The 20,808-nt window shown below is 40.1% G+C and overlaps 1 protein-coding gene across 33 annotated transcripts in view; it reads left to right on the top strand.

Annotated features, from left to right (window-relative positions):
• MACF1 (microtubule actin crosslinking factor 1) overlaps positions 1 to 20,808 on the top strand; it is a 321,924-nt gene that overhangs the window by 206,809 nt on the left and 94,307 nt on the right. For 31 of the 33 annotated variants that reach the window (XM_070510277.1, XM_070510290.1, XM_070510296.1 and 28 more), the window contains 12 exons: positions 1,182 to 1,415; positions 3,643 to 3,792; positions 4,695 to 4,928; positions 6,077 to 6,280; positions 8,789 to 9,307; positions 10,062 to 10,238; positions 10,495 to 10,618; positions 11,391 to 11,599; positions 11,974 to 12,291; positions 16,573 to 16,739; positions 18,425 to 18,581; positions 20,686 to 20,803. In XM_070510277.1, coding sequence (XP_070366378.1) covers positions 1,182 to 1,415; positions 3,643 to 3,792; positions 4,695 to 4,928; positions 6,077 to 6,280; positions 8,789 to 9,307; positions 10,062 to 10,238; positions 10,495 to 10,618; positions 11,391 to 11,599; positions 11,974 to 12,291; positions 16,573 to 16,739; positions 18,425 to 18,581; positions 20,686 to 20,803 — 2,611 coding nt within the window. The remainder of the gene's footprint in view (positions 1 to 1,181; positions 1,416 to 3,642; positions 3,793 to 4,694; positions 4,929 to 6,076; positions 6,281 to 8,788; positions 9,308 to 10,061; positions 10,239 to 10,494; positions 10,619 to 11,390; positions 11,600 to 11,973; positions 12,292 to 16,572; positions 16,740 to 18,424; positions 18,582 to 20,685; positions 20,804 to 20,808) is intronic. The other 2 variants (XM_070510292.1, XM_070510291.1) reach the window with 1 other exon arrangement.

Raw genomic sequence — 20,808 nt, 5'->3', positions numbered from 1 at the left:
CTGACAGGGTATTACAAAGAAACAAGGGTGAAAGATTGCTATAACATAGCGTGAGATAGAAAAACAAAGCACCTCATGCATTGGTTTCCTCCCTAGTTGTAACTTATGTGCATTCTCTTATGGAAAGAGAGCCACAGTCTAAGCCTTGGTTTCCTAGTGAGTTTCCCATATCCATGTGTTCACAGTTCAAGGAAGCAGAGTCTTACGATAAATATCCAAGCAGCTCTCCTAGCCTGCTTTGCAGGATTGCTGAGTACTCTTGATAGAGATATGGATATCTTAATTGTTTTTATTGAGTCTAGTATAACATGGCTGGTAATCACTAAATGTTTGTGGGAAAACTGCATGCTTTTAATTCCCTGAAAACAGATAATTCTAGTATTTAGGCTGTTTTTACATAAGCTTTAAGGGAGCAATGTAACTTTTATGTAAGAAAGTCTGACTGTAATCCTTTACAGTTTTAAAATATATGAGCAACATTATTTGCTCTAAAAATTAAACTGTAGTGAACCACAAATACATTGAATATTTTCTCACTTTTGGCCTACCAGTAACTCACTGCCAGACAAATAGAAATAGGTGTTTGAACTTCAGAAAATACAATTAGAGGGGCCAGCCTGGTGGCGTAGTGGTTAAGTTCATGTGCTCTGCTTCAGCAGCCCAGGATTTGCAGGTTCAGATCCTGCATGTGAACCTAGCGCTGCTCGTTAAGCCACTCTGTGGTGGCATCCCACATAAAATAGAGGAAGATTGGCACAGATGTTAGCTCAGGACAAATCTTCCTCACAAAAAAAAAGTAAAAGAAAAAGAAAATGCAATTAGATATATCTCAGACCAGAAATTCATGTTAAACTTTCCAAAACTTAAAAAAAATTTTTTTTTAACAAATATGTGAGATTAGCAGCAGTGTAATTCTGCTAACATAGATAGTGCTTGCTGCATTTGGAAATCAAGGCCTAGTAAAGGAAACCTAATTCTAATTTATGAGGAGTTTGGAGAGAGCAGAAGTGAGAGAGACTTCCAGTGCTAGTATGGCCCTAGAAATTATCAGTGTCTAATATAAAAATTGACACAAAATTAACCTCTCTTTGATTATGTTGATTCTTTGATTAGAACCAATAACTTTTGCTTCGATAGAGATTTAGAAGTTTCTTTTTTTTTCCTTTCCCGACTTACCTTAGGATTTGAAACAGCCCATGGCTGAAAGGAAATCTCAGCTGGATGCTCTTGCCTTTGATATTCAGTTCTTTATCTCTGAGCATGCCCAGGACTTGTCCCCTCAGCAGAACCGGCAGATGCTGAGGCTTCTGAATGAACTGCAGAGGGCCTTCCAGGGCCTTGTGGAGCAGACCGCAGCTCAAATGGATGCCTTGCAGGGCCGTCTTCAACAAGTGGAGCAGGCAGCCCGGGTCAAGGTCAGACTGAACCAGCAGCTGGGCGCAGTTTGTCTTTGAGATGTCCTCTGTCTTTGGGTTTTCTGGCCAAACTCCATCTATTCATGACTCCAGGAAGCTGCCGTTGCCACTTTGGAAATTTCATGTCATTCAGACCCGTTTGGTTCTGGTCCAGGAGGCAGCTGTTCTGCCTGATTTTCTTGCCATGTTTTTGATTTTATGTGTGTGTGAGAGAGAATATGTGTGTTTAGGTGTGTATGCATGTATGAGTACTTTCTTTTTAGTGAGACTCTACCCTCACTGTCTCACCATCTCTGACTTTCAAATCACATCCCTGGCCCTTTTTTCTCCTACTTTCTCCGTCAGCATTCTTTTGAGGACTGTTAGAAATATTTAGGTACTCTGAACTTTTGAGAAGAATAGTTCTGATACCAGTTTTATTCTGGGACTTTTCAAATGATTAACAAGAAGATTCCTTGACAACCTTCAAACAGCTCTACAAGGAAATTTTTATGAGAATCATATTAATTTTTTAGCACCTTTTAAATTATTGTTTCCTAGCACCTTTCTTTACACTGTAGTGCCCAGTGCTTATTCAATGATGGAAAATAGTGTGCAGAAGCAGGGGTGACAGATTTTGAAAAAAAACCAAGCAGTCCTACCACCTTCCATCACAGCCCTCTTCTTGCAAAACTCAACATAATTGCATCAGTGGTAACATTGTATCCTTAGAATACCAAGAATGATGCTTATGCCATTTCTGCTGTTTGAATAATAAGTTGGAATTAAGCAAGATGATATTAGAATTGTCATTATCATCAGCATATCTGTCTCAGAGTCTCCTTTATTAAATATTGTGCAAAGTAGAATTGAGCTTTTGGGTCAGGCTTAAAGGAAATTAGATTAGTCAATTCCATATGTCCCCTATTACTACTTAGCTGTTTCCACTGTATTGAAATTGAAATAAAATACTAATGAAACACTTTAGTTACCTTCTAAATGTGAAAATTTATAATGTCCTCACTTGGGAATTTGTATAGTGTAGTGTAACCTGGAGATAATTAATGAAATAGCGCTGACCTGAGCCACCCTATGACATGGCCCAGATCCAGGGTAGGCCCCTGAGCTGCAGCAGGTGGTAGCACTGCATGTGATCATTCGCTCTGAACGTGTAATTAATTCCACAATGTTTATTAACCTCATTATTGTCAGAAATGCTCTGCTTCTCTCTATATTTGCCCTGAACGCACGTGTATGTCTGTGTGTTAACTTGTTTGCTTTGCTTTTTTCAGATTCAGTCTGCACCCATCCTAACCCATGAAGATCCCGTTTTACAGCTGAAGAGCTCTTAGGAGTTCTCTTCCAGAGCCCTTCTGTTTGTCATAAAGAGGGGGAGAGGGGGCCAGTTTGGGCACCTGTTTGTAAGTGCAGGTGACTAAAATGCTATCAGAAGGGAGAAACTGGTTTAAGTGGTTTTAGAAGGATGGTCAGGAGAACACATCATGCTCAATTGCTCAATCAGGTGCTTCAGTGTCATGCAACTGAGATGAGATCTGGAGAAAGGATCAGGCACAGATGCATATTCCCTCCCTCCCCTTGGGCCTGGTGTTTCTCTTTGATGTCCTAGTAGACACCTGAAGGACTGAGCCAGTTGCTATTCTTGGCAATTTCTTCTCAAAATAGTCAAGCCTCTCCTGCCTGGCATGTAATCATTCCATTTAATGGGGTGTCTGCATTTGTGAGACATTTGATTTATAAAGCCACTTCAATTATTAAGAAGTTCAATTAGCATATGAATTATCCAGTTTCTTGATTTTTCCTCTTAGTCCAATCTTTCTAATTTTCCATATTTTGACTTAATATGTGGCATTCCCCTGGTTCTGGTAGAAGAACTGATCAGAACTACTAATTTATTATCATCTATGGATTTCAAGGATCTAGGCTCTCTGTTCTCCATTTCGAAGGATAATGATAGCAGTCTGGCAAAGGAGCCCCCAAACCAAAACCTGGGAGCATTCTTTCCTGAAATTACCCCTGATTATAATCTAGACCATAGATGCAGATCAATAGACTGTCCAAATGAGGGGAGTTTTCTGAATATGATTTCTGTGCTTTTTCCTGTTCTAGTCTCCCACCAACTTTTCCATCCTTGAGATATAATCTTCCTGTTTTACATTTCAGGGAGTTATCTTGTATTTGTAAAATGAGAATTATTTATTGTCTCTTGGCCCCTTTTCATTTTAATTAGACCCTGCAGAAACAACAAAATACCTGTCACCAGAAATTAGAGGATCTTTGCAGCTGGCTAGGACAGGCAGAAAGAGCATTGGTGGGCCACCAAAGTAGAGCCACCCAGCAGGATCTCTCTGCTTTGCAGAAGAACCAAAGTGACTTGAAGGTCAGTCCCTTTTTTTATCCCTTTAACAAGTATTTATAAAGGGTGGCTATGTGCCAGGCACAGTGCTTAGTGCTAGCAACATAACGATAAACAGACATCATCCCTGTTTTCATAAAGCTTACAGATGGATATTACACAAATAATCAAAAAATGAACATATAATTATTAAATGTTATATCTGTAAGGGAAAATTTACATAAGAGCATATAGCAGAGACCTAATCTAGTCTAGGATGTTAGAAAAGATTACCTTGAAGAAGTATCACTTAAATTGAGAAATGAAGGGTAGGTAGGAGTTAATGCATGAAGGGGTAGGAGGAGGAAAAGAATACACCAGGTAGAGGCCTATGCATCATCTTGAGGTAGGAATGGGATCGAGCACAACATGGTCAAGAGCTAAAACAAAGCTAGTTCAGGTGGACTGCAAAGAACAAAAGGAAGACTAGTGAATGACGAAGCTCGAGAGTAGGGGACGCACCTCATGCTGGGCCTTGTAGGCTACATTAAAGAGAAGGAGTGATAACCAAGAGAGCATAAAGGATCAACCAGGCCTCGGCTCAGCTAGAATCTTATCAACTCTTCTTTAGAGAAAAATGATCTCTTTGAGGATAACTCATTGCAAAATAAAAATCTCTGCTGTTCAGCATGTTTATGGGCAGTCTCTTCTTTTGTCATCACTAAATATGTGTTTAGAAAATTAAATATTAGAAAATTTCTTAATTAAAAATATTTTAAAATTTGTTATTTGCATTGATTTGGGCCTAAACCTTAAGCAAATTATAGTGAGGGACATACTTCTGTTGCAGATGTGTCATCCTAGCCATTGCATCTTCTTACTGTTTGTTAGAGGTCTTAGAAGTTCTAAAGTTGAAGGCTCTGCCATCCCTGTTTTCATGTGTTAAGGATTTACAGGACGACATTCAGAATCATGCCACCTCATTTGCCAGTATTGTCAAAGACGTTGAAGGGTTCCTGGAAGAGAACCAGACCAAGCTAAGCCCCCATGAGTTGACAGCTCTTCGGGAAAAGCTTCATCAGGCCAAGCAGCAATATGAGGCTCTCCAGGAACAGATGCGGGTGGCCCAGAAGGAGCTGGAGGAAGTAGTGACCTCAGCCTTACAGCAGGAGACTGAGAAGGTAACCAGAGTGCTTTGATACTTGGTATATTTCAAAAACGAAAATTTTGGTACCCACACAAACAAAAGGTAATGAGGGGGAACTTCCTTACAAAGGGCATAAAATCATGAAAAAGAGCTACTTCAGGAGCTTGTCTGTGAGTCAATATCTATTTTTGCAAGAAATATCCAGAAAGACTTTAAGTCAGGAATACTTGGTAGGCAGTTCATATGACCAAAAAAAGAAAAAGAAAAAGTCTTGCTATATGTGTACTCAGTACTCTGACTAATTGAAAAACGTTAGAAAGAACTTAGTGAGGAAGATAGTACCCCGGGGAGGAAAAAGCAAGTGGTGTATTTCTAACATGAATCTGGACTGGTGATCCAAGAGTATTAGGGGAAAATATCTGGGGAGTCTTAGTGGGCTACAAGATATCCCCAAGCTGCCACTATCATGTCAGTAGGAATCTTGGCACTGGGGTAAACCAGAAAAGATAAAGCCTCAAATGGTTGTCTGCACCCCACTCAGTACTGGCATATTGAATTAGAATCCTTTTTCTGGCTATGGACTCTGATGGGAATGAGGAAGATGGAGAAAGTGGAAAAGAGAAAAAGTTACCTGAACATGAATCCTGAAATACATGAATGTATCACTTGGCATAATCTGTTTCATTAATTTAAATACTTAAAGAGTCAGAAAAATAGAATTTGGGAGGCAACTCAATGTTTTGTTTGGCAGAGAAAAAGATGGACGAAGTCTGTATTTCCCTTAGGGAAGATCAGCCAGGTAATCGAGTGTGACTGTGCTGTCTCTTACTCTACCAAGCCAGTACATCACTTCTGCACGCCTAGAAAGGATTCTGAGAAGCCTGGCAAGGGTGGCAGGATTAAATCATCTCTTAATAAAGCCCTTTTAAATCCTGGGATTTGCCTCCCTATTCTTTTTTTTTAAAGCGGTGAGATGTAGACGAAATCTAGAGTGTTTTAAATAATTACTTTTCAACAGATTTAGAAGATGCTGCTTCTTTTTTGTGAGTGCAAAGACTGTTTATACTCAATCTTAGAGCTTCTCTCTTTGGTTAGCATAAAAATCTCCCGCTTTTACTTAACCTGTGGTTGTAGAGCTGAGTGTCTAAGACTTTCTCACTCAACTCCCTCTGTGGGTTTCAGAGTAAAGCAGCAAAGGAACTGGCCGAGAACAGGAGTAAGATAGATGCTCTCTTGGAATGGGTGACTTCAGTGGGATCATCTGGTGGACAGATGGAGCGGCCCTCAGGAGCTAGCCTGGAGAAAAGAGCCTTGGATACCACTGATGGCCACATAGGAATGAACCAAGCCCCAGAGAAACTGGACAAGCAATGTGAGAAGATGAAGGTGAGGATGTTAGCTTGTCCTCACTCCGCTGGGGGAATCTCTTCTGCCCTGGGCAAGTCACCATAACCTCCTTTCCCCTAAATGCAGTGAGCACTTCTCAGTTCGTATCTTCTTTGATATCTCAGCAGCTTTGACATTGTTGGCTACTCCCCTGGGAGTACTTTCTCCCTTAGTTTCCGTAGCACTACTCTGCTGGATAATCCTGCTTCCTTTCCTCTGGCCAGTTTTTGAAATACTGATGTGCTTCCGGGTTGTAGCCTAGGCCTCTTCTCATCTTTCAGAACATGCTTTCCTTGGGTAATCTAATCTACTCACAACACTTCAGTTATCATTTGTATTAGTGAATTCCCTGCATATATTTGTCTCCAGCCCAAATGCCTATCCTAAGCTTCAAGCCAGTATATAAATCCATCTACCTGTTTGCAACTTGGAACTATAAGCCCACCTCAACCTGAAAAATGGAATTCATATTTCCTATAATACCCTCTCCCAGTCAAACATATTCTCCTTCCTATCTTCCCACTTAATTACCTGAACTAGACACCATCCTAGATTCCTTTCCATCCCTCCCTCTCCCATATAGAATCAATTATTAAATCCCATGCTTCTTTTTCTTTTTTTTTTTTTCTTTTTCTGCTTTATCTCCCCAAACCCCGCCCTGTACACAGTTGTATATCTTAGTTGCAGGTCCTTCTAGTTGTGGGATGTGGGATTCTGTCTCAACACGGCCTGACGAGTGGTGCCATGTCTGTGCCCAGGATCCAAACCCTGGGCCGCCGCAGCGGAGCGCATGAACTTAACCACTCGGCCACGGAACCGGCCCCCCCATGCATCTTATGTCTTGCAATGTCATCCACACTTCTTTATCTCCATGGAGATAGTATTATAGTTTAGACTACTATCAGCTTTCACTTCTGTTATTATGATAGCTTTTACTGGTCTCCTTGCCTTTTCGCTTTTACCCTCCAATCCGTTTTCCACACTACTAAGTGATTTTTCTAAAATGCTATATCCCTACTTAGCCCTTTTAATGGTTCCTTATTGCCTCAAGAAACCATTTCTTACTATTTATCTCTATTCGTTTATTCATTCATTCAGCAGATATTGAGCACCTGCTATATGACAGACATTAGAGACAAACCAGATAAACCATGTCCTAGTACATTAACTGGCATGTGCAGGCACATTATATTACATGTTTGAAAGATGATTATATATTTGAGGAACTTAGAAAACACATGGGTCACGTATTTTAGTATTGATACCTTTATAGCAAAGAAAACTTGGTCTAGCTGGAATGCTTCTGTTGAATGCACTATGTGGTCCATTGACTTATTTTATATTAATAGGATTTCTGCCTCTTGCATGCTATTGTGGTGTATCCCCCCAAAGCCATGGCAGAGAACAGAGATTGTTCTGCTGTCACAGGGAGCTTCCTGATACTTCTTGCTGGTAGCTGTCAGCTGACCAGGGAACATCTCCATTCTAGGAAGGAAACTGCCTTCCTCATGGGTGGGCAAGAATGGGGACATTTGGCTGGTGTACAGACAAGCCATAGTACTGCCCCCTACTATCTATTTGAGCAGGATATGTTTGTCACCCCAGCTTTCCTGAGATGCCATTGGCACCTGAAGCTATCAGGTTGCTGTTGAAACTGGACAATATTCTGGAGAAAAATAGGCTGTTGTCCTTCTTTAGGTAGTTGCATAAACAGTATAGATAGTCAAGAACTCTGACTGAACTCTCACTATCTTCTATTAGACTCAGGAAGAACATTTTTAAAAACAAAACAACCACTTCTGTCCTTAAAAAAACTTATATTCCATTGGAATAGAAAAAAGGTCCACATGTAAGCACATAGACATAGCACTTACAAATAAAAAGTAAAAATTACCTATACTATTTGGAAATACAGCTTACTCACACTAATATACAAATTGTTTATTTAACAAATTAATTTTCCTTGATCTTTCCTAGCAGGGACAGTATTCATGGATATGTGAATGACATATTTCACAGCTAAATATTTGCAATTTTTATATTGTCACATGTATGGCTTAGCCAGCTTACTCTCCCCTTCCATTAATGTGCGTAGTTATTAGTTGGCCATTTTTACCTTCTCTTAGGCTTAGGGTGGTTTAGTGAAGAGAGTCAGGTTCTAGGTACAGTTCATTCCTTAACTGTCTGCATGACCTTAGTCAAGACATATAACTTCTCTTTGGTATTCATTTGTCCCATCTTTAGTATGGATGTTATTGTCTGCCTACAGTGCAGATTGTGCCACAAATCAGATGAGATAATACGTATAAAATCTCTTTGAAAACTGTAAGATTCTATATGTGTCAGTGCAGCTGGGATTGGCATATGGTATAATGCTTAGAGAGAGAGATTGGTGATTTCTGAGCAGCTGGAAAAGTAGCCTCTTGAGATCTCTCTCTGTGTAGACATAACTAAATTACTCTGGTGTCCCTACTGATTATCCTTTGTTTGGGGGGATTTCTTTGCCAGGCACGTCACCAAGAATTGCTGTCTCAGCAGCAGAATTTCATCCTGGCCACTCAGTCAGCTCAGGCCTTTCTGGACCAGCAAGGCCACAATCTCAAACCTGAGGATCAGCAGGTGCTGCAAGAGAAGCTAGGAGAGCTAAGAGAACAGTATGCAGCTTCCCTGGCCCAGGCAGAGGCAAAGCTGAAGCGGGTGCAGACACTACGGGATGAGCTGCAGAAGTTCCTGCAGGATCATGGAGAGTTTGAAAACTGGCTGGAACGGTCTGAAAAAGAGCTGGAGAACATGCACAAGGGAGTCAGCAGCCCCGAAGCCCTTCCTTCCCTGCTAAAGCGCCAGGGGAGCTTTTCAGAGGATGTAATTTCCCACAAAGGAGACTTGAGATTTGTGACTATCTCAGGACAGAAAGTCTTGGACACAGAAAACAGCTTTGAGGAAGGCAGAGAACTATCAGCAACTGGTACCTTAGTGAAGGACAAGCTGAAGGATGCAACAGAAAGATATACTGCTCTCCATTCAAAGGTGCGGGAGAGCTTCCTGGCAGCCCTTGCACGTCTGTGGGTGGTTTCTGGGGCTTAGAATAAGAACCTCAGGACACAGTGAGCAAGCTGATTTGTATATTGACCACAGACAGAATGTCTTTATGATCTCCTCAGAAATGCAAAATGTGTAGGCCGGTGGCTAATGCTTGATCTGAGCAATATCAAGAGTATGTCTCACTCCTGTGGTGAAGGAGTGGAGGTGCTCGCCTCCCTGTATCCTGACCAGCAGACGTGGGCTCCCAAGAGACATAGCACGGGGGAAACCAAGTACCCAGACTTGATTCCTGGACAGAGCATCTAGGGTAAATCCTTAGCTTGCTCCCTATCAAAGAGTCCCTTTTAGCTCCCAAGGTGTAAAATCCACTCAGTTCTTCTTACCTGTCTTGCGCTTTTTGCCAACATCCGTAACCGCCCAAAAGGAATTTTTGTACCTCTCAATCCCTACCTTTGCCTACAACCTGACATATATTTCTTTGATGGGTTGTCATACAACTCACTGAATCTTCCTGGGTATGTAATGAAAGTTGGGATGGATAGTATGTATCACACAATGAGAACCCTGCTTGTAGAAGATGGTTGCTACCCATCTATCCATGGAGGCCCAGCACCACCCTTACCTGTAGTTACAGTGAGTTCCCTGTAACAAAGCCAGACCTTTCTTTGGGCTATGCCTAGGAAGCTGCTGCCTTTGGCCTGAGCTTGCTTAAGCCTGCTTTCTTCTTTCTCTGGCACAGTGTACACGATTGGGCTCTCACCTGAACGTGTTACTAGGCCAGTATCAGCAGTTCCAGAGTGGTGCCAACAGCTTGCAGACTTGGATGCAGGCTTGTGAGGCCAGTGTGGAGAAGCTCCTCTCAGATACTGTTGCCTCTGACCCTGGGGTCCTGCAACAGCAGCTTGCAACGACAAAGGTAAGCCAGGACACAGCCTATTGTTGTAACGCATGGCTTAGAGTACCCTAAAGCAAAGTAAATACTCACGTAGGTTAAAGGCAAGTGGTTGGGATGCCTTGGACAAGATCCGATTCCTAAACACTTTATTCTAATATCTATAGCTATGGATAAACAGATTTATTCTATAAAGCTGCGTAGTAGTTCTAGATTCCTAGAACCAGCTTTGATTACTTACTCAGATGTTTTTCTTGTGTCCTTTTTCATGGACAAGCAGCAGTTGCAGGAGGAATTGGCTGAGCACCAAGTACCTATAGAAAAGCTCCAAAAAGTAGCTCGTGACCTCATGGAAATTGAAGGGGAGCCAGCCCCAGACCACAAGCATGTTCAAGAAACTATAGGTATGAAACAGCAATATACCAAGAGTGCTCCCTTAGTTCCTAGCGTGTGCCTCCTTCTGTAATACATCACATTGTGTGTATAACTATCTGTAGCACTAGCTGGGGACTGAGGATATAAACATGAATAGCTCACCCCCAATGAACTTATTCTTGCACCATTGAAGGCTTTCACAATCTGCCTGCGTTCCCTTTTCCCCAGGCACTCTGCCTTTTAGCCACACCCTACTTCTTTCCTTTCTCAAGTAAACTCAATGTTTCTTTACCCCTAAAGTTTTTCCTATTGCTTAGCTGCTAACGTGTATTGAGTGCTTACCATCCATGATGAAATCTTGCTCGTACTTTAAGGTGTAGCTGAGAAGTTACTTCCTTTGTAAAGTCAAAACCACCACCCCCACCCCACAAAAGCAATGAAAGATCAGAAATAATCATTCTTCCTTCAGGCTTCTCTAGTACAGTACTCCTAGTACCAATATAGCACTGAGATTTTATTTTTATGGTTAGTTATGTGCCTTAGAGTCTTAAGTTTGTAGAAGGCAGAGACTTTAATTATCTTTAGACCTGAGCATTGAGCACAATTTCTGGCACTTAAAGGTGCTAAATAAATAATGCTTATTGAATTTGCCTCAAATACTAATATACTTTAAGCTTATTCCTTCTGTTTGTCTTGATGCCTGTTATTATTATAATTAACATGTGCAACTTAAATGCATTCTTTTTAAAAGCACAGCATAAAAATTGTTTCCACTCTCTTCTCATGGCCTCGATTTTCCAGATTCCATACTGAGCCATTTCCAAAGCCTCTCTGGTAGCCTGGCTGAGCGCTCAGCTCTGCTGCAGAAGGCAATTGCCCAATCTCAGAGTGTCCAGGAAAGCCTGGATAACTTGTTGCAGTCCATCAGGGAAGTTGAAAGAAACCTGGAAGAGGAGCAGGTGCCGTCACTGTCTTCAGGAGTCATCCAAGAAGCCCTGACGACTAGCATGGTGAGACCTATGCCCCAAGAGTTAGCATAGAGGGTGTATTTGCCATGTTCCATAATTATATCATTTTGAAAAAGTATCAGGAGAAGAATTCATTTCCATGAATCTTCTAATAAGACTTAGAGATGCATGTAAAGATATTTCTACCCAAGTTCCAAACCACTGTTAAGCTTGAGGAATAGTGGTTATAGCAAAATCATTGGTGGAATGGGGTGGAGAACTAGGGGATGACTTATATGGTATTCTGAAGGCTCAGTTGCAATCCTCCAACCCTCTTTGAGGAGGTGAGCACGTAGTTATTAGAAGTTTATTCATTTGTGGCTCAGATATCCTGAAATAAGTGAGCCAGGAGCTGACAGACATGTTCTTGATGACAGAAATTGAAGCAGGACATTGCTTGGCAAAAGAGCAGCTTGGAGGCCACCCGGGAGATGGTGACCCGATTCATGGAGACAGCAGACAGCACCACAGCTGCAGTGCTGCAGAGCAAACTGGCGGAGGTGAGCCAGCGCTTCGAACAGCTCTGTCTACAGCAGCAAGAAAAGGAGAGCTCCCTAAAGAAGCTTCTGCCCCAGGCAGAGATGTTTGAACATCTCTCTGATAAGCTGCAGCAATTCATGGAAAACAAAAGTCGGATGCTGGCCTCTGGAAATCAGCCAGATCAGGATATTGCACATTTCTTCCAGCAGATCCAGGTGAGGATCTATCTGCCAAGTTGGCAGAATAAAGCAAAAAGAAGGGCAAGGAGGGGACCAACATTTACTGGGCACATAATATGTCAGTCAGTGTACTGGAAACTTTACCTGCATTATCTTAAAGAATTATCACAGCCATCCTATAAAGTAGATACTGTGTGTCCTTTTTTTTTTTTTTTTTTACTTTTTTTTTTTATTGAGTTATTGATAGGTTACAATCTTGTGAAATTTCAGTTGTACATTATTGTCTGTCAGTCGTGTTGTAGGTGCACCACTTCACCCTTTGTGCCCACCCCCCACCCCACCTTTCCCCTGGTATCCACTAAACTGTTCTTGGTACATAGTTTTAAATTCCTCATATGAGTGGAGTCATACACAGATTGTCCTTCTCTCACTGTCTTATTTCACTTAACATAATTCTCTCAAGGTCCATCCATGTTATTGCAAATGGAATGATTTTGTTCTGTTTTGCAGCTGAGTAGTATTCCATTGTATATATGTACCACATCTTGTTTATCCATTCATCTGTTGCTGGACACTGTGTGTCCATATTTTAAAAACTACAGCCTAGATTTATTTTTTACTCATATACATGTTCAACCAACATCAGCAGGGGTACTCAGCTCATCCTGGTCACTCAGGGATTCAGGTTGATGGAAACTTCATCCTCACATATGCTTTTGTGATTAGTGCTGCAATGGGAAGAGGACAGTCCGTTTACATTTCATTAGTCAAAACAAATTCCACATGACCACACCTGACTGTCAAGGGGTGGAGAAATGGAATCCTATCATATATCTTATATGTGCAGAGCTAGAAATATTTGGTGAAGAGTATTACCTACTACAGATAATAGATATATCCAGGAGTGGAATTGCTGGGTCATGGTATATGCGTGTACTGAATTCGACCAAGTACTGGCCACCTTGAGCTCTGCAGTGGCTGCACCTGCCCACATTCCCACTGTGGCTCCTCACCTTCCTGTGTCCCCACATCGCTGCCTTGGGTTTATCCATCTATCTCAGTTTTTCCATTTTAAAGTGGGATCTCATTATTTTGTTTGCTTTGCTCTCCTAACTTTTTGCTTTTTGTTTTGAATAATTTCTAACTTACAGGAAAGTTGAAGGAATGGCACAGTAAACACCAGCATAGTTTTCACAGCATAGATTCACCAATTGCTAACTGTTTTCTCTTTCTCTCTTTATAAAAATATAAAAGAGAGATAGTGTAATTATGGGCTCCCATATTCATTATCATCATTGTTGTTTTTGATATTCAAAAGTTTTCCCCAGTTTGGTCAGTGGGAGCCCCTTTACACTGTCTCTTGGTGTCTTTTTGACATGTCCCTGTCAGCATATGAGTACTCTCTTGTTTCTTGGCACAATAAGATATTTCAGGCTCACCTTGTAATTAACCTGTCCCCAACCTAAAATCAGCTATTTCTCCAAAGAGCCCCATTTTTACTAGGGAATGGTACTTAGAAACCAAAATCCGGATACTCGATGAGCTACTGTGGTATCATTGCTTCTAGGTACTTTCAGTGGATAGGGTTAGGAAATGTATATATGTTTTTTATATCATATGTTCATACTGATAATCCAGTTCCAACTCAGTACCATAAGATTCTTGCTCTGTTCCCTGTTTGTATCTTCCTTTTCCTACAGGGACAACCCTCGTTTCTAACAACCTTAATATATTTACTTATTTACTTTATCCTACAGTAAAATAAGATCACTTTGGAATTACACTAGTTCCTACTAATAACAAACCTACTAAATAAAATTCAAGATATCTTTCCTAAGACTATAACCTGCTGTGTGCAATTCTCAAAGTTACCTGAATTAAATTTTTTTCCTGTAATTTCATATATTCATTTGTTTCTCTTTGTATTTAACTTCAAGATTTTATTTTTCTGTCTTTGTTGATTAAGTTTTATTTTTAAATATGTAAAATATTAACATAGCTCAAAAGTCAAAACTATTCAAAAAGTTACGGTCAGGGTATAGGAAAGTGAATAAGGATATACTCTCACCCTCTTCCCTTTCTCTTCCATCCCATTCCCACCACCCCCACAGGCAGTGGATTTCAGATTTATTAATTCTATTTCGTTTTTCCAAAATAAGAACACACATTTTTATTTCCATTCTTCCTTATACAAAAAGGGAGTACATTCTATAATCTTTTGCACTTTCCTTTTTCCCTTAACATGTGCTAGAAATCACTTAATATCAATTCATAGAGGTCTTCCTTTTTTTTTTTTTTACCATACATTTATTGAGAGGATGAACCATAGTTTATTCAAGACTCTCATTCTAGTTGTTTCCAAATTTGTGCTATTACAGATAACACCACAGTGAATAACCTTGTGTATTTCCCCCATATTATTGAAAGTATATCTTCAGAATAAGTTCCTAGAATGGAATTGTTGCACCAAAGGGTAAATAAGTGTGTGGTTTTGTTAGATACCAAATTCCCCTCTATCAGGATTTCACCATTTTGCATTCCCTCCAGCCGTGTGAGCGCGTACCTGTTTCCCCAAAGCCTCACTCACAGAATGTATTGTCAAGTGTTTGAGTTTTTGCTAATCTGATTGATAAAACATGGTATCTTGATGCGGTTTTAATTTTTATTTCCTCTCTGAGAAAATGAGTATATTTTTATACATTTAAGAGACATTTATTTGTAAACTATTGATTCATATCTTTTGCCATTTTCTGTCAAGAGTTGGGTCTTTTTTTCCTTTCAACTTATAAGACTTCTTCTGTGTTAGGAGATTAGTTCTTTACGTGTGATATGTTGGAAATATTTTCTCAGTTTGTCCTTTGTCTTTGTTTATGGTATTTTGACCAGGTGAAAGTTTTTTTAAAAAAATTTTTACACAGTAGATTTTTTCACTCTTTTATTGAACATGTATTTTTAGTCATAGCTTGAAAGCCTTTTGCCACACCCAGGTTATGAAGGAATTCACTCACACTTTGTTCTAGGACTTATATGGTTTCATTTTTTTTTACATTTGAATCTTTTAACAATTTGTTTATTCTGAAGTATGGTGTGAGGTATGAATCCAAGTTCGTCTTTTTCCAAAGGTCTGTCTAGTTGTTCCCAATATCATTTGAAAAGTCCATCTTTTCTCCAGTGATTTGAGAAGCCATCTTTATCATCTACAGAATGCCCCTATGTACTCAAGTCTGTCTCTGGATTTTCTGTTCTGTTTTGCTGGTCTGTTTATTCATGAATCATAGCATACTATTTTTAATTCTAGGGGCTTTATGGTATGTTTTACTATCTGGTAGGCTAGGCTCCTTCATTCTTTTTTTTTTTCTTTCAGGATTTTTCATAGCTATAATTGTACATTTATTTTTCCATGTGAATTTTAGAATCAACTTTATTAGTCCTAGAGAAAAAAATTGGTATTTTTATTTGGGTCACATTAAATATACTTATTTATACACGCATGTATACACATATACATGCATACATATATATACACACATATCTTTATGGATGTCTTTCCATTTATTCAAGTCTACTTTTGTGTCTTTCAGAAGTGTTTTAAAGTTTTATTCATAAGGGTTTTGTATGTTTCTTGTTAGTTGATTCCTAAAATTGTACCTTTTCTGTTGCTAGTGTAAATGAAGTTTTCACTCTTGATTTTTATGTTTGTTTTGTATCATGCTACCTTATTAGATTACTTCCTCATTTGATTTAGTTTTATTGTTGAGTCTCTTGGGTTTACAAGTATACTTTGGTGTGATATGCAAATATAGTTTTACCTCTTCTTTTCCAATTCTTATGCCACAAATTGTTTTCTCTTACCTAATTGCATTGGCTAATATCTTCAATATGACGTTAAATAATAGCAAAGAGAGTGTATTTGCCCCATTTTACAGAGGAGACAAACTGTGGAAACTTAGAGAAGTTTAATAGCTTAAGGTCACAAACTAGTAAGTGGCAAAGCCATGATTGAATTTCAGGTCTTTTTGACTCCAAAAACCTCCATTCTTTTCATTTTGTCATGCTGCCTCCCAAATCTTTGAACATTTGTTTAAAGGAGATGAGACTGCAATTCCTAGTCACTCTCATGTGGATTGAAGAAATTCTATGTATTTATTGTTTTGATCTAACAGTTGACCAAGCAAGCATGCCTCTTTTCTTGTTCCCTCTTTTTCTACAGTTTAGGGAGAACTTGCCCCAGATTTAATCTAGATACCTTTCATTTTTTAGAGTATATCTATTTGTAAGGATCAGAGGATTTAATACATTTCCTTGTTTGCTTGATAGGAGCTCAATTTGGAAATGGAAGACCAACGGGAGAACCTAGATACTCTTGAGCACCTGGTCACTGACCTGAGCTCCTGTGGCTTTGCACTGGACCTATCCCAGCACCAGGACAGGGTGCACAACCTCAAAAGGGACTTCACAGAGCTACAGAAGACAGTTAAAGAAAGGTGAGTTTTCTATATGTGTTGGTCAGTGTCAGAGCTAATTTTTCTTGCTATTAGTGAAATGATTTTCTCTACCTTCCTCCTTTACCAAAAAAGATAGCATCAAGAACTCTGCTACTGAGTTGTCAGAGATTGGAAAGTGCCTCTATCAGGCAAAGCTACTCAATCTACTTGATGCTTGGTGACTTTTCTATTGTTACATAATAACTAATTCCTTCTCAGTAATGGGGCTCAGTTCTCTCTCAGTACAATCAAAAGCTCAGGTCACCTGGACCAAACAACAAATTTGGGGCAGCAAGTAGGATTGTGGCAGGATTTGAAGTAAAGAGAAAAATTGGAGGCGACTTCCCAGGCATAGTTAAGGGTTATATTGGTACTCATCCTGCTTGTTTTGACCATATTTAAGTTACTGTTTTGGAGGAGTGGCTAGATTCTTCTTTTAAGGCAAACATGGGAATATGTGACAAAGGTAGCCGATTTCAGGTTATCAGTTCACTGTTGAAAAGCCGTGATTCCCTCATTAGGAAGCCTCACATGGGTTTAAGAGCTTGATAAGACTTTTTCCCTTGATTTAGCTATAACTATAATCTTGATTTTGGTGGTCTAGTGGTTAAGATTCGATGCTCTCACCACCGTGGCCCAGATTTGTTCCCTGGTAAGGGAACCATACCACCCGTCTGTCGCTTGTTGTGCTGTGGTTGCTGCATGTTACTGTGATGCTGAAAGCTATGCCACTGTTATTTCAAATACCAGCACGGTCACCCGTGGTGGACAGGTTTCAATGGAGCTTCCAGACTAGACAGACTAGGATAAAGGACCCGGCCACCCACTTCCAAAATAACTGGCCGTGAAAACCCTATGATTAGCAGCAGAGTATTGTCTGATATAGTGCCAAAAGATGCAAGGCTGGCGCAAAAGACCAGGCAGGGTTCCACTCTGCTGTACACAGGGTCACTAGGAGTCAGAATCAACTTGATGGCACTATAGCAACAAATAATCCTGATTTAGCAGATGATTGCCTCATGACTAGAGGAAAACAGTTGCTCAAATCAACACTGTAAGCAGCAGGTCATTTAGTGAAGGGGAGGGAGACAAAGGCCAAGAAGGCTTTGTTTTTCTTCTATGCTGAGGGCATTTAGCTGTGTGAAGAACCGCTATCTCTGGCTTGAAGTCTGATAGATGTGGCCATTTCCAAAACATAATTTCAAAATTGAATTCTCCATTCTTCTTGATTTATTTATTCATTGGTGTGCTTAACCTAACTTTTCTGAGCCTCAATTTCGGCATGTTCCTTGCTAAAAGAATTATTCGCATTAGACCTTGAAAGAGTCAAGCACCCAAAAAGTAGCCAAGCTGGACTTGAGATCCAAAGCCTGCATTCTTTCCATTGTATCATAGTACCTAAATAGCAGGCTCTCTTTCGTTTTTCTCACTTTCACTTTAGCCTAGAGTAAGACTGAAGACTCCTTTCCCCAGAAATGTCCAAACAAGGGCAACAGATTCCTTAGTTTGATGCTCCCCTACATCACATGTGGTTGTTTAGCCAAAGCTGCTGTGGAGAAGATTATGGGAAGGAAAGGCCCTGTTAGGAAGCTGATGCCTGAGTCCCAGAATGAACCTAGTTCTAGTTCAAGTTTGCTTCTTTACAAAGCTTAGCCTGGCAAGTAACAAAATGTCTTTGTTGACAGAGGGGAAGATGCATCATCTTGCCAGGAACAATTAGATGAGTTCCGGAAGCTGGTTAGGACCTTCCAGAAATGGCTGAAGGAAACTGAAGGGACTATTCCACCTACAGAGACTTTCATGAGTACTAAAGAGCTGGAAAAGCAGATTGAACACCTGAAGGTAGGTGAATAAAAGGATCTCCAGGAATCAGGCTAGAGATCAGTGTGTAAGTTTGTATGGACTGATCTCCAACTGTGGTAGGGAAGTGGTGTGAGAAATTCAGGTTAACCATCTGCATCAAAATAGAAATTCCTCCATTCTCTTCATGTGATTCCCACCTACCCTTACCCAAGCACTGGGCACCAAAATGTGTCTCATATTTAAAAACCAAAACCAAAAAAATCTGGGGCTAATATCTACAAAGTTTCAGCTGTTTCTTGGATACCTCTCATGCTATGGTGGATCATCTGACAGTTGTCAATGGCCAGTCCTTGAGAAGCTTACACCTCATTGTATGTTTGAGATACGCCTCATAACAACGTTTCAGTCATTGATGCGCCGCGTGTACAACAGTGGTCCTATAAGATTAGTACCATACAGCCTAGGTGTGCAGTAGGCTATACCATCTAGCTTTGTGTAAGTGCACTCTATGATGTTTGCACAGTGATGAAATCACCTAATGACGCATTTCTCAGAATGTATCCCTGTCATTAAGTGACACGTGACTGTATAGGTAAGCAAGGGACAGATATACAATGAGGAAATGGAAGAGAGAAGAACGAGTGCTACAGCTAATAAAGGAAAAAATAGAATCAGATGGGTGAAAGGTACTTCAAGGGTAGGACCAACCTTTCCCCCATCCCCTGCAGAGTGCCTTCTGTCCCATCTTGGATTCATATTCATTCAGCCTCTGCTTGCACCTCTAACAGTTCTTTTTTGTTGTTGAAATCAGCTAAATCTGCCTTCAACTAACTCTTATGCATTTGTCCTTATTTTATTCATAAAACAGAATTTATCTTGAACAGATGAAAGAGATTGATTGCTTTCACAGAGAGAGTGCCAGGAGCATTTGCTGTGGGGAATTCCCTAGGGCAGAGGTTCCCCAGTTTCTTGCTTCACAGCACCCTTAGAGTTTTAGGAAATTTTTCATGGCACCTCAAGGCCAAAAAAACCAAAGTACAAAAAACACCTCACTTGCTAAGTAGTCAGGTTCAAACAACTTAACAGTAGTTGTTCACCTGGTGTCCAACAGATGTCACTGTATTTCCCTCAAAAATTTAAAATATCCTATGAGTCAATGCATACATATTTTGGAGACTATGTCTCTTTGGAATCAAAGTGATTAATAAAAAAATTGACAAGCTGTGAATCAACAAGGTCCTGTTTGAAGTTAGGCAGCATGAGCTTGCTAGATGTTAATGGCTTTGTATCTTTCTCTGCTGCTACTCTGCAACTTAAAGTCGAGAGCAAACTAAGTAGATTCTCAGGGAAATTCAGTGTGGAGGAAGGGATTGCAGGCTAGGATAGTGTCCCTGTTTTGAAAGGAGTAAAATCCTCCTGCTGTGGCAGGCAATCCACATCTTAGAGACAACATGACCTGGTACTTTTGTCTTAGAGCAGAAGCCATTGTTTCCTAATGGCTTTCTGTGGTAGGTAGAGCTCTGACTTCAAACTCAATATAAAGTTCCCTTGAGAATGCAAAGTATAGCCTCTGATTCTATGTATTTCTCAACATCTCAATATCTAGCCCCTCATTTTACTCTCTGATTATCATTTCCTTTATATTCTTTATACACATGCTGTTCCCTTTGTCCACCTGGTAAACTCTTGTCTTAACTCAAAGCTTTCTTCCCTCTGAGCAGAGTTAGATGTGTCTCCTCTTGTGCTCTCAGTTTACTGACTGTCCATATTTCTATAATAGCATTTATTGCATTATAATGCAATTGATAATTTGAGCTCTTGGTTTTAAGAACTGTATCATACTCCTATTTTGTATCCCCAGTGTTTGGCATGATGCCTGGTCTATAGTAAATTCTCAGTAAATATTTGATGAATGAATGAATGAGAAGATCCTGAATATTCCAGGATATGCTTCTCCCACACCTTGGCTGGCTAAACCAAGATCTTGAAATGGCTGAATATATGCGGATGGTCACTTAGTGCTTATCAAAACTTTAGGGAGTATATATAGACGAACAGATGTCCCTACTTATGAGGAGAAAGCCCTCAGATGTTACATTTAGCTATTGTTTTTTTTTTTTTTTCTATTTTGTTTTTTGAACAGGGTCTCCTAGATGACTGGGCAAGTAAGGGAACTTTGGTAGAAGAAATCAATTGCAAAGGCACTTCTTTAGAAAATCTCATCATGGAGATCACAGCACCTGATTCACAAGCCAAGACAGGTGAG

The sequence above is a fragment of the Equus asinus genome, chromosome 5 (assembly GCF_041296235.1).
Source record: "Equus asinus isolate D_3611 breed Donkey chromosome 5, EquAss-T2T_v2, whole genome shotgun sequence".
NCBI lineage: Eukaryota > Metazoa > Chordata > Mammalia > Perissodactyla > Equidae > Equus > Equus asinus.
This window is presented reverse-complemented; position numbering and strand designations above follow the sequence as displayed.